General features: G+C 49.8%; 1 protein-coding gene across 2 annotated transcripts in view; it reads right to left on the reverse strand.

Annotated features, from left to right (window-relative positions):
- Tll2 (tolloid like 2) overlaps window positions 1–14,204 on the reverse strand; it is a 121,521-nt gene that overhangs the window by 8,865 nt on the left and 98,452 nt on the right. For both annotated transcript variants that reach the window (XM_021206754.2, XM_021206762.2), the window contains 7 exons: window positions 13,770–13,915; window positions 12,679–12,874; window positions 7,880–8,005; window positions 7,082–7,242; window positions 4,884–5,064; window positions 2,491–2,616; window positions 1,117–1,244 (listed from right to left, as the gene is read on the reverse strand). In XM_021206754.2, the coding sequence (XP_021062413.1) occupies window positions 1,117–1,244; window positions 2,491–2,616; window positions 4,884–5,064; window positions 7,082–7,242; window positions 7,880–8,005; window positions 12,679–12,874; window positions 13,770–13,915 (1,064 nt within the window). The remainder of the gene's footprint in view (window positions 1–1,116; window positions 1,245–2,490; window positions 2,617–4,883; window positions 5,065–7,081; window positions 7,243–7,879; window positions 8,006–12,678; window positions 12,875–13,769; window positions 13,916–14,204) is intronic.

Raw genomic sequence — 14,204 nt, forward strand, 5'->3', positions numbered from 1 at the left:
CATAAAGTCCATCTTGCTCATCTCAACAGTCTGAGATGTGTGTCTGATGTGTCTCTGTGTGTGTCTCTCTGTGTATGTGTCTATGAGTGTGCATCTGTGTGTGTGTGTGTGCATGTATCTGTGAGCATGCATGTGCATCTTTGTTTCTATGTGTCTGCAATTGTTCCTGTGTATGTGAGTGTGTGTGTGTTTGTCTGTGTGTGAGAGTGTTCCTGTGTATGTTTGTGTGTATACATGTCAGTGTGTATGCTTCTGTGTGTGTGTGTCTGTGTGTTGGTGTGTATGTCTGTGAGTGTTCCTGTGTATGTGTGTGTATACGTTTCTGGCAGTTCACATGTGCATCTGTGTATCTACGAGTATTCCTGTGTATGTGAGTGTGCCCCTGCATGTGTGTGTGTGTGTGTGTGTGTGTGTGTGTGTGTGTGTATGAGGTGTTTTGTTGTTTTTTGTAAATAATGACATGTGCTGTGTGAGACCACACATCAGATATGTGGGTGAGACTTTACATGATTTGCAAGGCAATTGTTTGTTTGTTTTTTTTAACTGAAGGAGGAATTAGTGTGCGAGTCCTATTGTTACTTGATAAAGATGTAAATTGCAGGGGAGTATGAGTAATTGTATTTATTCTATGTGACTGATTTGAGTGAGAATAAAATGGTTCATGCTTTCCCCTGTGAGGGAAACTTCTGAAAAGATTCACAAATGTCTGGGGGGGGATGGGGGATGGGGGGAGCCAGGGAAAGGGGGGGACCTGAGGACTTGTGACCCTTGTGACCTTCCCTGTCAATGTTCTGTGTAAACTAAGTCTTTTGTTTTTGTCTTCTTCTTCAAGAGTAAAATGTTCCTTAAGAGAAGAGCCCTGGGCGAAACCGAGTCCCACACAGCCCTGCAGCCGCCACATCCCACAGTGCTGCTGTGAGCAGGCCTGGTACAGCTCTGAGCACGCCCACTTCATCTGCTCAGAGCACCCACTTCAAGATTCACAACATCTCCCCATTTCCCAGCAGGAAAACTGAGACCCGGACACGCTCCATGCTGATCATGGAGCAGGGACTTGAACCCATCTCTACTTAATGCCAAGGCTTGTGCTCTTAAGAAATTGAAGAGGCGACTCACAATTTTCACCCTGTGGCCTGCGGTTGACGAAATGTTCCAGGTACATTCCTTCCGGCTAGGGTATTTGTCTGGCCAGTTGGGGCTCATCAGGGTCCCCTCTGCACTGCTGATCTTGTAGGCACAGCCAGCTGGAGGTCAGAAGGGGGCACACAGAGGGGTCATTCAGCTGGAGGCAACATCACAGGGGAGTCTCAGGTCAATAGCCAATGTATGGGCAGCCATCCTGTATCTGGTGTCACCTGGTGTTGACTTTGCTTGAACTGGCTCAGGAGGAGGGACATCCGGTCACTATGACTGTTTACATGGAGGTTAGCATTGGGGATGTGGCCATCTCAGTGCCCTGGGTCAGGTGGAATTCAGTGAGAGCACTGGTTCTACAACTTATAGTGTAAAAAGGGTTCCAGGCTCATACGTGTGGGTCAGTGCCACCTGTAAAAGGCCTAGAGCATGCCAGCCATGGGGAATGTTAACAGAGATCCCTGTGAGGTCTCTACGCCTTCCCTCCATCAGTCCCATCCAGGTCACCCATTATTATCCAAATGTGGTACCACTGGCCTGCTTGGTGATAGTATTTGGACTTTGTCTTTCTCTGTGGTAAGTGGTTTGCATGCACCCTCTTGCTGATTTTTCCCTATCTTCAAATAAGGAAACAGAAAGAGGCATGTGGTCTTCACATCCTCCCCAAGCCCCTCTTCCCCGCTGGACCCAGGGCAGGGCAAGGCCTGGAGCTATGTTTATCATAGATACACAAACTCCCTTCACTGGGCTAGGGAAAAGCTCAGGCTTCCTTCACCACAGCAGTATATGCGAATCCATCTGACTCTGGAGGACCCTCAGCAGCTACCAAGGAAGGGAACAAGAAACTTCCTCCTACCTCATGCTCAGTTCCACTGTTACGACAGACACGGGCCTGATATTTATTGACACTTAGAATATACAGCATGGACCAGCCTGTCTCAGACACTTCCTAGGCAGGCTTTAATCCTTGTAGAACCCTTAGGAAAGAGGCATGTTTACCTTGCTTGTCACAGAAGAGGAAAGCGTAGCTCAGAGTATTTAAGTAACTAGCTGAAGGTTGCACAGCGAGGGAATGGCAGAGCCATGGTATAGATTGATGTGTATTAGTTCTAAAGCCTACTGGATTAATGAGTCTGTCAGTTGGCCTCCAGAAGAGAACGGGTGTCCCCCCAGGAGGGCCACCAGAGTGATATCCTGCTGGAGAGCCCCTAGCCTGAAGATTCAGACAGAGATCTCACGGTGTCCTGCAGATGGTGGCTCCCCACGCTGACTACCACCCAAGCCCCCCTCACCCGCTCACACACCTAAGGAAGGGGTGCAGCCACAGACGGCATCGACCCCACAGCTCCCACTCACCCTCTTTGCAGTCGTGTCCGTTCTCGTGCAGCCGGTACCCATTCCTGCATCTGCACAGGTAGCTCCCGAACGTGTTGACACACTCCTGCTGGCAGCCGCCGTTGTCTTTGGCACACTCGTCCTTGTCTGCTGGGATCAATGGACTCTCCTGAGAAAAGCTGCCAGCTTTGCCGCTGTCCCTCATGGCTCAGACCCTGCTCAAAAGCGGCTTCCTCCAAGGAGCCACACAGTGATCCAAGGAGATCACAGTCCCTTAAAAGGGTGTCCATCACAGAGAGAGCATCTTTGTTTGGGATGTTTGGGGCATCCGTTGGTCTCTTGGGGGGGGGGGGTTCCGTGTGCTGCTAAAGCACTTTCATGTATGGAACATATGTTCTTGTCTTGCCTCCCACCCAAACCAAGTTGCTCCCTGGAGTACAGGCTCACATGAACAGCAACAGCAGTAATAATGAAAATGCCCAACATATAAAGAATACCACAGGATGGGTCCCTAACACTTCTTAAATGATATTGTCATCTAAGTAATTCCCACGAAAGCTTAGGAAAGCACAAAGAAACAGGTTGAGGCAGCTCGCACGCCTCATCACTCAGCAAGAGGCAGTTTCTGACCCAAAGTTCTGGGCACACACTGTCCCCTGTGTGTGGCGAGAGGTAAGGGCAGGGCAGGGATTGAGGCTGTGCCTCAGCTGTCTCCGCCCTCCTCAGGATGCTGGAGGGGGAAATGAATGGGAATGGGGAAAGCCCCTGGGAGAGTGTCTAGCCCCCCAGGAAGTATCGGCTGCTATAGTTACAATGACACGTGACCTCCAGTGTTGGCTCTCATCCTGTGGTTCCTGAGGCTCTGGCTGTGTGGACTTTTCCACGGTCACCTGCCTTCTGCAGCACATGAGGTCCTGTCTCCACTTTACCCTCCCCCTGCTTATCCCACTGTATATCCCTTGGGGGCTATTGGTGTCACCTTGAGAGTGCTCGATACTCTCTTGCCACTCTAGTTGTGGTGTCCTAGGACAGTTCATACTGTAGCTTCATCCTTGTATTTCATGGGGACAACCAAGATCTCAATCAGAGCTCTTAGGTGAAAATTGACTGTCACAGCCCAGTACAGGCCTCTCCTTCTCTTCTTCCTCCTCCTCTTCCTCCTCCCCTTCCTCCTCCTTTTCCTCTTCCTTCTTCCTCCTCCTCCTCCTTCCTCCTCCCTCTTCCTCTTCTTCTTCCTCTTCCTCTTTCTTTGCCTTCCTCCTCCTCCCTCCCCCTCCTCTTCCTCCTCCTCTTCCCTCTCTTCCTCCTCCTCCTTCTCCTCCCCTTCTTCCTCTACCTCCTCTTTTCCTAGGTCCTCTTGGGGCCCTACTACCCTCACATATAGCTTTTCTGCCGCTGGGTTCTCTGTGCAAACATGGAACTGTACCCCTCATCAGGGCCTTGCACCTCCGCCTCTGAGGAGATTCCCAACCCTCTCAGTTCCATCCTGCCTGGCCTGGTTTGACCACATGGCATTTGTAGGCCTCCTTGCTCAGAACCTACAGAAGGCTTTATGTCCTGGTCCACCGGACCTCAAGCTTCAGCCACCATTTGTGGTTCATTATGACCAAGGCTGCCTGACCTGGCCCACGAGTTGCCTCCCCAGACAGGCATGGCTCCTGCCAGTCTGGTCTTATCTCAGTCTTTGTGAATACGGAGACCCCCCAATCTAAGTTCATGACTCCCCCTCTTCTTCAGACCTTGGTTACTTTCTTCCTAATTGTACTAGCTGCACCCCAGCCCTTCAGGTCTGGCCCAGACACCATGCATCAGGCAGGGAGCTTTTCCTTACTGCCTCAGACCCTCTCCTCCAAATACCAGCCCTTGTCAAGCAAGCGGGACCTAAGCTGGGTCTTAGTAGGAAGTTGTCTTTCTAGCCTTCCCAACCAGGAAGAAGATAATGCGATACTGGATGCTATCCAGGTGGCCTCTGAGTTCAGGTCTGTGTTACGCCCATAACACAAAACAGAGCTTGCTCAGAGAGAGAGAGAGAGTGCCTGGCTCAAAAGTCAGAGATGGAACTCTGAGTACCTGTAAAACCAACAAATAATAGACCTGCTTCAATGCTGAGCACTAAGACAGAGATCCAAACACATCACTCAACAGTTTCATACATCAGCGGGATGTGACCAACAGGACCTACTGTGTATTTTGTGGTGTCCTTGGCTCATAGAACTTAGAGTAAAATTCTTTGTTTTAAGCTGCACTTGATGTATGACAACCTATTGGGGTATCCCCAGCAGATGAACTGGGCTACGGTATAAAGACTGCTATCTGGATGCAGGATGGAGAGGAAGTTGGAGAAAGAGGAGAGGAGGCTGCAGGAACCCAGGGTCCAGGAGCCTTACGGGCCTCTGCAGACCCGCCCCACCTGCCTGAGAAGAAGTGGGCCCTGAAGCCTCGCTTGGAGACGGTGTTGTCAGACTTGAACTCCACTCGCATGTTGTTGCTCTGCGATGTGATGACCTCCGGTGTCTCGGAGCCACAGAATTTACCGTGAAGCTTGGCATCTGGAGACAGGCCACTGCGTACCTCTACGAAGTCATACTTACAGACCTGTGAAGGAATAGGGACCAGGGCAGTATGTTGCCCCTCAGATACTCCATCTGTGTATCTCAGGAGCATTGATGTCACCTCCCACACCCCCTTTGTGCCCTCTTGCCACCATAGTTGTGGTATCTTCAGACTTTTGGATTGTAGCTTCACCCTTGTATTTCACAGTGACAACTAAGACTCCATCCAATGACCACAGCTCAGTACAGTCCTCTCCTCTCCTCTCCTCTCCTCTCCTCTCCTCTCCTCTCCTCTCCTCTCCCCCTAAGTCCTCCTGCTGATTTTCATAGGTCCTCATCAGAGAGAGGACCCATTGTATTTTATAATTCTGTGAGACACGCCTCCTCCACCCCAAACCACACCCTTCCCTGTGGGCAAATGGGCTCAATCAGACTTGGAGCTCCAGTCCTCTGCATTGTCACTAAGCTGGTGAGCGCCAGAGGGTGACAGGGACTTTGGCTCTCCAGCTGAGGCTCTGTGAGGTTCCACTGCCTGGCACATAAGACAGGATCCCTGTTTGCTTGTCTACTCATTAATCTTGTGGGCAACCACAAGGCATTGACTTCAGCAATGGGCCCCTGCTGTCAGGAGGTGGCAGAAGAGGAGACAGCATGGGAGGAAATGCCCGCAAACTCTGGCCACCATCCAACTCTATCCTAGTCTCATGCAGGCAAACGAATGCTCAGAAGGTGAAAGATGTTTGTCTGAAGTCACCTGGCTCAGCAGCGGTAGAGCTGGGACCTGAGTCTACATTACCTCAGATGCCTAAAATGCACCTTGAAAACGACGTAAATGCTGAATGTCTGTTTGGTTACTTTCCAATATCTAGGTTTTTTTTTCTCTGAAGCACTCACTTTGAGGTTAACCTTGATTAGCTCCAGAGCCTTCCGTGCATTGGCTTTCTCCCCCTGTGTTTTATGTTTACAGATGTGTTTTATTTTTTGTTATATGTATGTGTGTGAATGTACACATATGTGTGCAGGTGGCCATGGAGGTCAGAAGAGTTATGTGCAGTTGTGAGCCACCCAATGAGGTGCTTGGAATTCAATTCGGGTCCTTTGTAAGAGCAGTGCTTCCTCTTAACTGTTCGGCCATCTCTTGAGCCTCCTGTATCAGGATTTTTGGTGTGGACATCTCTCTTGGTAACCTAAAGGACTGATGGAGTGGGTAAGGGCTAGGCTGTTAAAGTGACAGTCCCAGCTGGGCTGTGGCAGGGATACATGGAGAAGTACATGTAGCCCCAGGGGTTCATACTATCTCCAGGTGCAGACATGGGGTGTAGTCATCAGTCTGGCTGTGGGCTACTGTGTAATTCTTCTCTAACTTGATTATTCACAGCCACTTCCAAGAGAAAGGAACAGGCTGGTTATCATACCCCTGTCTGCTGCTGGCCCTCAGAGCCTTTATCCCCCTCAGCTGGACACTAGCCAGCTCCCAGCTCCTAACACTGGAGTTTAGATCTCTCCTGACTGCTCTGCCCCCAGCTCCTGCTCCTTTACTCTTGACTCCATCTTCCTTGGACTCAGTGAAAAGGGCACACAGCAAAACTGATGTGAAAACCCGCCCCCTTTTTCACAACCCCCAATTCTGCCTAGTCTGTACCCCTAGGTCTCCACCAGAGGTGGCAACTTCACCCAGGCCATCTTGATGCTCGAAGAGCCTGTTCTAGCTCTGAGTCACATCTCAATACAGCCACAACACAGTCACAAACACAGCCACAACACAGTCACAACACAGCCACAACACAGTCCCAAACACAGCCACAGCACAGTCACAAACACAGTCACAACACAGTCACAAACACAGCCACAACACAGTCACAAACACAGCCACAACACAGTCACAAACACAGCCATAGCACAGTCACAAACACAGCCACAAACACAGTCACAAACACAGCCACAAACACAGTCACAAACACATCCACAACACAGTCACAAACACAGTCACAACACAGTCACAAACACAGCCACAATACAGTCACAAACACAGCCACATCAGTCACAGGGCTGAGACCTACGTCATTGCCTTCCAGCTCAAAGGCTTCAAACTGCAGGGAGATGCGGTACTGCACGGGAGCCACCACCTGCCAGACACAGTTCTTGTTGGTGGGATACTCTTTCGGCCATCCAGGGCTGGTGATGGTGCCATTTAGCTTGGTAATGAAGCCACCACAGGCCACTGTGTGGAGGGAAACATTTTAGATTCATCTGCTTTTGGTTCCAGGTGACTGCAATTTCCCCCAAGCATCAGGAAGACCTGCTGCCCTCTAGTAATTGGGAAGAAGTTTGACAGTCTGAACTGACTAATTCCATTTTTTCTAGTTGAACGGTTTCCACTGAGGCTTTGGAGGAACGAGCTGGGGACATGTCTACTATTTTTTAAGTGATGACAGCACATTTGACCTGTCACACAGTAACACAGTCGGGGGCTCCACAGGTCTTGGACCAAAGGAGAGTTAGAGATGTCTGCGTCAAGTTCCTCTCTGTGCCTGGCTTGTGTGAGCATTCATGTAGGTGGGTAGGTGGGCTGAACCCAGGCCGTGTGGGAAAGGCAATCAACGGAGTCACGCCAGAGTGATCATAGTTCCTTGTGGTCTTGCCATGACAACCGCATGAATGTTACGCACCCACAGCAGGCGGCAAGCTGCAGCCTGTCTCACAGTCTCAAGAGTGGCTGGAACCTGTTATGTTTGTGATTGTCCCCGCTTGTTTCCATTGTTATTCCATAGCCAGCCACCTGCCCATCTCTGTCCTCACTTCTCCTAAAACTTGTCTCCCAGTCCCTGTCATTTCAACTTGACAGGTCCAACACCAACCTTCACATGTCTTCTTGTCGGCAGCCAGTTCGTAGCCAGGGTCACAGGCACACGTGTAGCTGCCGAGTGTGTTTACACAGCGCTGCTCACACCCACCGTGGTCTGGCCAGGAGCACTCATCCACCTCTGTGGGGAGGGAAGGTGACAGGGCTAAATTGTCACCAAGATGTACAGTCCGTTTTCTCCCTTCCATATCCTAGGGCTCTAGGTACATTCCTCTATGATAAGAGTTACTCCTAGTGGTAACCTCCCCCAAAACTCCCTTGTCTACACTCAACAGTCATACACAGCTACAATCAAAGGCAGGATCCTGCTCACATTAGCAGGGACATCTTGTTATCCAGAATAGAAAGGGCCAGGCCTGGAGAACAGAATTAAGCAAGGTATATATGACTGGCTTTATAAATCTCACAGGATCCACACCAGGGGCTTCATGGAAACGCCATGGAACTTTTTAGAGGCACTCAGTAAAGGATATTGATAGAGGGGTGCACTTATAGATGAAGATGTACCAGTATCCTAGACAGAACTAGAAGTTGGCTGTGAAGCATTTTTTAAAATAGAAATTCATAAGACGCTACAGAAAACACTAGACTCTCAAGTTAGCCACTGTTCCTGGGAGAAGTTGTTGGGTAGGCTTGGGGGTGGGTAGCCTGAGACATTCAGGACAAGCAGGCATCCAGTAGTGTGCTCAGGGCATTAATCAGAAGAGAAGGATGCTATGAGCTCTGACCATGGACAGAACACAGAAGTCACTGGAGTTACTTGTTAGCTCACAAGCCATTGAAGTAAGGAAAGTCCTTAGCATTGCTCATTTCTAAGACGCCTATTAGAAATAACAGGAAAGTCATTCCGCTGTCAGGCTATGGTATGTCACAGGCTGTGCTCTGCCCCTGCCAGAAGAGTTTAATGAAGAGACCATTCAGCATCATTAAAAATGCAAAGTGGGCGGGGCAGGAAGGGGAGTGCCAATCTGTGGCCCCAAGGAAAGCAGAGGCAGAGGAAGTATGAAGCTGTTGGGCAAATCTTGAAAGAATAGATTCCACCAGGAAACAAAAGAATTCAGAATGACTAAGAGTTGGGAATAACCTGAAAAGAGAGCCAACCTTCCCACCATGGACAGGGCCTCTTCCAGGGTAGCGTCTCAGACCCTTGCCTACTGCTTCTCAGAGGTTTCCTTGGGTGGTCACTCCCCAAACTCTCAGCTAATTGGCCCTCCACAAATGCAACATCCTCTCTGTTATTTTTCCCTCTCTGCTTCTCTCTTCCAACTTAAGTGAACCCATGTCTAGCCTTCTTCCTTGTCTGTTCTGCACACATTCCTTATCAGTTTGATTGCCCTTCTCCAGTGAGAAGATAGCTCGTCCATACCCCAGTGTTTCGCTCAGTGGAGAGCACACAGACTAACTCTGAGTGTCAGGTGTTCTTGGGCTCAACAACGACTGAAATGAGTTGATCATTGGGTGCCAAAAGATGCTATAGGCAGGGAGGTGACGTTGTCTATGGCCATTAATAAATGTAGTAGTAGCCATGTTGAAACAGTGTTTGAGCAACTATTTACTCATTGTGCTGAAATTTGCAAAGCACTTTCTTAGGCATCTAAAAATTTTCAGAAATTTTGGAATAAGGGAAATATATAGGATAATATAGAGCAGTAGAGAGAGACCAGGATTCCAGGCAAGCTGGGTCAGGTTGGGCCAACGGATATGATCCAATCGTATGGACTTGGATGCTGGTTGTTTGGCTTCTCTGAGCCTCCCTATACTTTTAAAACAACAAGAGTGGTATTGGCTTTTGTGGTGATTGAAAATTGTGCCCATGAAGGACTGGTATATTGTCAATGTACAGGGCTGCCATTTCAGACAACTCTGGTGCCATTTCTGCACCTCCAGGAGTTGGAAAGACAATGATGAGAAGGGTAGAAGGAGAGACAGTCTGGGAAAAAGGGTGGAGGAGGTGAGGAGAGGGCTAGAGGCAGAGGCAGGTGAAGAGAGGGGCGGCAAGGATGACTCAGTGAAGAAGGGTCGGGCAGATGTGAGGGGCACCGCAGGTCTAAGAAATGGACCAGAGAGCAGAGGAAACTTAGAAAAGATTCCATGAGAAAGGACAAAGATAAATAAAGACCAAGAGGAAGGGAGGGGAGACCCTGATGCCAGGAGCTGGGGTGGCTACGGGCAGGGCGCAGAGGCAAGAAAGGTGAATTACCATTTCTCAGCCTAGTTATTGCCAGATGGAGGGGAGAAGCTAGAGAAAGCAGAGAAAGCTCCACTCCTACAGAGACAAAAGGATATGCTAGCCAGAGTGCTGGAGAAAAGCCTCAAGGGCAGTGGGCTCTGTTGCTGTCAGCGGCACTGCGCCATCGTCGATAAGAGGCAGGCAAGTGGGCACCACTCTTGCCAGGGTCTGGCTGGCTACATGGCCTTCACAGTGCCTCCTGTGCCAAGCCCACTGTCTCATGCTCATTCCAGACAGAGCACAGCTTCAAAGGAGATCTGGGATCACGCAGGTAGAATGGGCTGGAACCAGAGCTTAGCCGGGTACAGCCGCGGCTCTGGCTTCTTTCCATCCTCTAGGTGCACCAGAAAAGAAGGAGCCATTCTGTGGCTCAGTCATGAGACCCGGAAAAGATCTTGAAGAAATTTCAGAGAGTTAAGGGAAGTTAGAGCACACCCCAGGGCTTTGAAGAAAGCCTCCCCTCCCCCCAGCATAGGGGACTATGCCATAGGGGACTATGGTCCCTCTGCACTGGAATGATAGTGTGTAGGGATTCAAGATGGTTGTCACACCCCTTGGGCCAGCCAAGCCTTGAATGCCACCATCCTTCCTTGAAATCAGCAGAAGTGTAAGGCTCTGCCTGCTGCCTAGCCAATTGGCTCAAAGAGGGGCTGCCATCTGGCACTAGGGGATCAGTGCTGAGGCCAGCTGGCACCCTGGCCAGTGTTATGGGCCAGCTGGGTCGCAGGCAAAGGCTGTTGCCAACTGGCATGAAGGCACAAGGTTCTCTGGCTCACCCCAGCCCTGCCACAGGCTTTGTGATTATGCTTCCAGCTCTCTCCTTCTGGCAAAGACACATGAGCCAGATCCTGCGCTCTGGGGCATCCTACTGCGGCCTCAACAGCCAGAGGAAACTGGGCATTAAGATTTTCACTCCTTCTGCAAGCCACGAAAGGGAAGAACAGTAATCCCACATGTCACGTGGAGCCCAATGGCTTGCAAAGTATCTCCAAGCCATCGTTTCCTTGGAACTTCACAACGCAACACATTTTCTTCTTTCTGTTCTACAAGGAGAAACCGAGGCTTTGGTAAGGACACAAGGCTGCCTAGCAGGATGGTTTGTCTGGAAGTCCATTCTCCTGATGTCAACCCTTCAAGAAGAATCTAGGGAAAGTACCTAAGAAGAGGCGGGGCTGGGCACAGTGGCTCACATCTGTAATCTGAGCATTCAGAAGCTGCGGCATGAGAAAACCCATGAGTCCCAGTGAGGTGCAGGCCAGCCTGAATTACAGTATGATATCCTCCCTTAAAAGATAAAATAATAAAACAAAAAGGAGGTACAAGGAAGATGGGGGTGGGGGAAGACAGGAAAGATGGGGATTTTTGTCTATAACAGCCAGAAGATGTGGGAGAGGAGGGAAGGGATGGATGGCTGGATGTTAAGTGGCACCACAATAAAGAGGCCACAAAGAAGGAGCTGCAGGGACCCCCCCTATATCTATCCTGGGGACCCAGCCACAGTATACCAGGCCTAGGGAGTACTCCAGTGTCCTTAGGGGTGGTGTGCATCTTTTGGGGGTCCTGAATGGCCTTCTAGAGAAACCATGGAAGCCCCTCCTTATGCTGGATCACCTCTGTGGTCTGGGTCTGGTTCCATCAGGGATATTTGTCCTTTCTGTCCTCACACCTCACTCTCTTGGGCACCAGCATGCGGGATGGGAGACAACACCTTTGGAGTAGAAGACCTGGGGTGCCACCTAAGAGTGGCAGTCAAGGCTGTAGAGGGTCTGGGGTCAGGGGTCAGACAGGGTTTAGATCCTTAATCTGCCACTCATGTCCAAGAGTGACCCTGAGCCACCTTTCTCAATGCTGGTCAATAATCCAAACCTAAGTGACAAGGTTATCACAGGAACAAAATGATATCAGGTAAAGCAAGTGGCTCCCACAGGCCCTGGGACGCAGTGAGCTCAGTTAATGAGGTTGCTGGGCATGTATTGTTATTAAATCAGGGTTTCACTACATATACTTAGACCTGGTAAAAATCACTAGGCCTTGAAGGCTGGCTTCAGTAGGTAAAGTGTTTGCTGTGTAAGTGTGAGGACCCGAGTTCAAATCCCCAGCGCCCACATAAATGTCAGGTGTGCATGGCAGGCTGCTTGTAATTCTAACATCAGAAGGCAGAAGGGTCCTTGGAGCAAGCTGACTAGCTCGGTTAGCCAAAACGAGAGTCCTTGTGTCAATAGATAAGGTAGAAAGTGTTTGGGAGAGACTCCTAAGGTCACCCTCAGACCTTCACATGCACACTTGCACACGTGCGCGTGCACGCACACACCCTTCCAAAAAAAAAAAAAAAATCACTAACTTTCATGTCCCCGAATAGAATAGCTTCCTTGCAGAAGCCAACTGGAGCCTGATTCTCGCCAGTATGAACCCCACGGGGAGGGCAGCAGGTCAAGATGAGCAGCCTCCTCCCGGCAGGAGCTTCACTTGCTGCTAAGGTCTCATACAGGTCTTGGAATCCTTACACTGGGGAAAGCAATAGTTCTTCCTTTGAATAAAAACAGGAACAGACCGCTAAACCATACCCTTGAAGAAATTGGCTGCAAAGCCCGCTTTATTGATGGAGCCGTCGGACACAAACTTCACCCACAGTCGGTTGGCGCTGGATTTCACGGCCTCCGGCTTCTCATAGCCACAGAAGTGACCAATCAGGGTGCTATCCTCTGTGGGACCATCTCGGATTTCCAGATAGTCATATGCACAACTGTCATGCCTTTCAATCTAAAGAGAAAGATGGGGGGGGGCATGTGGGTGACGCTGTCTGGCTTGGCTTCAAGGATTTTTAGTTCAGAATTAAAACCTAACCCTCTCTCTCAAATCTAAGCTGAGTTCATACCCAGCTTGTCCAGTCTGTCCCTGTTGCAAAAGTCAAGATGAATCAGGCTGAGGAGACTCTAAGAGAAACAAGGAAGATGGGCTTGAAATGGACTATTAGCTTCCTGTTCTTAACCAAAAGTGGAAAATCATGTCTTTGTGTGTGTGTGTGTGTGTGTGTGTGTGTGTGTCTTTGTGTGTGTATCTGTGTNTGTGTGTGTGTGTCTGTGTCTGTGTGTGTCTTTGTGTGTGTATCTTTGTGTGTGTGTCTCTGTGTGTGTGTCTTTGTGTGTGTGTCTGTGCCTGTGTGTGTGTGTCTGTGTCTGTGTGTGTCTTTGTCTGTGTGTGTCTTTGTGTGTGTGTGTCTTTGTGTGTGTGTGTGTGTGTGTGTGTGTGTGTGTGTTTGTGTAGGTCACAGGTAAACAAACCTCAGAAGACACTTATTTTGATTTTCGAGACCGGCTTTCTCACTTCCCCAAAGCACACCAGTTAGGCTAGGCCGGCTGCCAGCAAGTTCCTGGGGCTGCCTGCATGGCCTCTCAACTCTGAGGTTACAAGGTATACATGGGGCTTTATGGGTACTTGGGATCAAATTCAGGCCCTTGTGCCAGCAAGACAAGGAAACACTTCACCGACTGAGCCATCTCCCCTGGACCCCACCCCCAATCCCTTCTGTTTGTCTTTTGGTTGGTCCAATCAGGTCTAAAACTCACTTTCCTCCTGCCCCGCCCTCCTGAGTGCTGGGGTTGCTATAAGACCCTGTCTTTATAGACAATGGGGAAAACATCCTAGCGATGCTCACCTCAAAGGACTGGAAGGTAAGTCCCACATGGAACCCGTCTGACACTGTGATCCTCCACACACATTCCTTGGAAGGTCTGTAGTCGTCAGGGTAGTTGGGAGATTGAATCTGGCCTGCATCTTTGGTTATGTCTCCCCCACACATGGCTTTAGAGAGAACACAAGGAAAAAAAAAAGAGAGAGAGAGAGAAAGAGACCTTGATCACATCTTCCAAACACAGGTGAATGGCTACTTATTGCCACAAGGTGGCTCCAAGAGCCAGCATTTGCCTCTGAGTCTAACAAAACTGGCCTTGAGAGAGTTGAGTTTTAACTCTGGATAGCCGCGTAGCTACGCAGAGGAAATCTGGACTGTCCAAATTTTCAGTAACTCAAGGCAAAGTGGGGCTTTGCTATGTTTCCAGTTCAGTTCCTTTCTGAGCCGGGAGGATTAAGA

Source organism: Mus pahari, chromosome 1 (assembly GCF_900095145.1).
Source record: "Mus pahari chromosome 1, PAHARI_EIJ_v1.1, whole genome shotgun sequence".
NCBI lineage: Eukaryota > Metazoa > Chordata > Mammalia > Rodentia > Muridae > Mus > Mus pahari.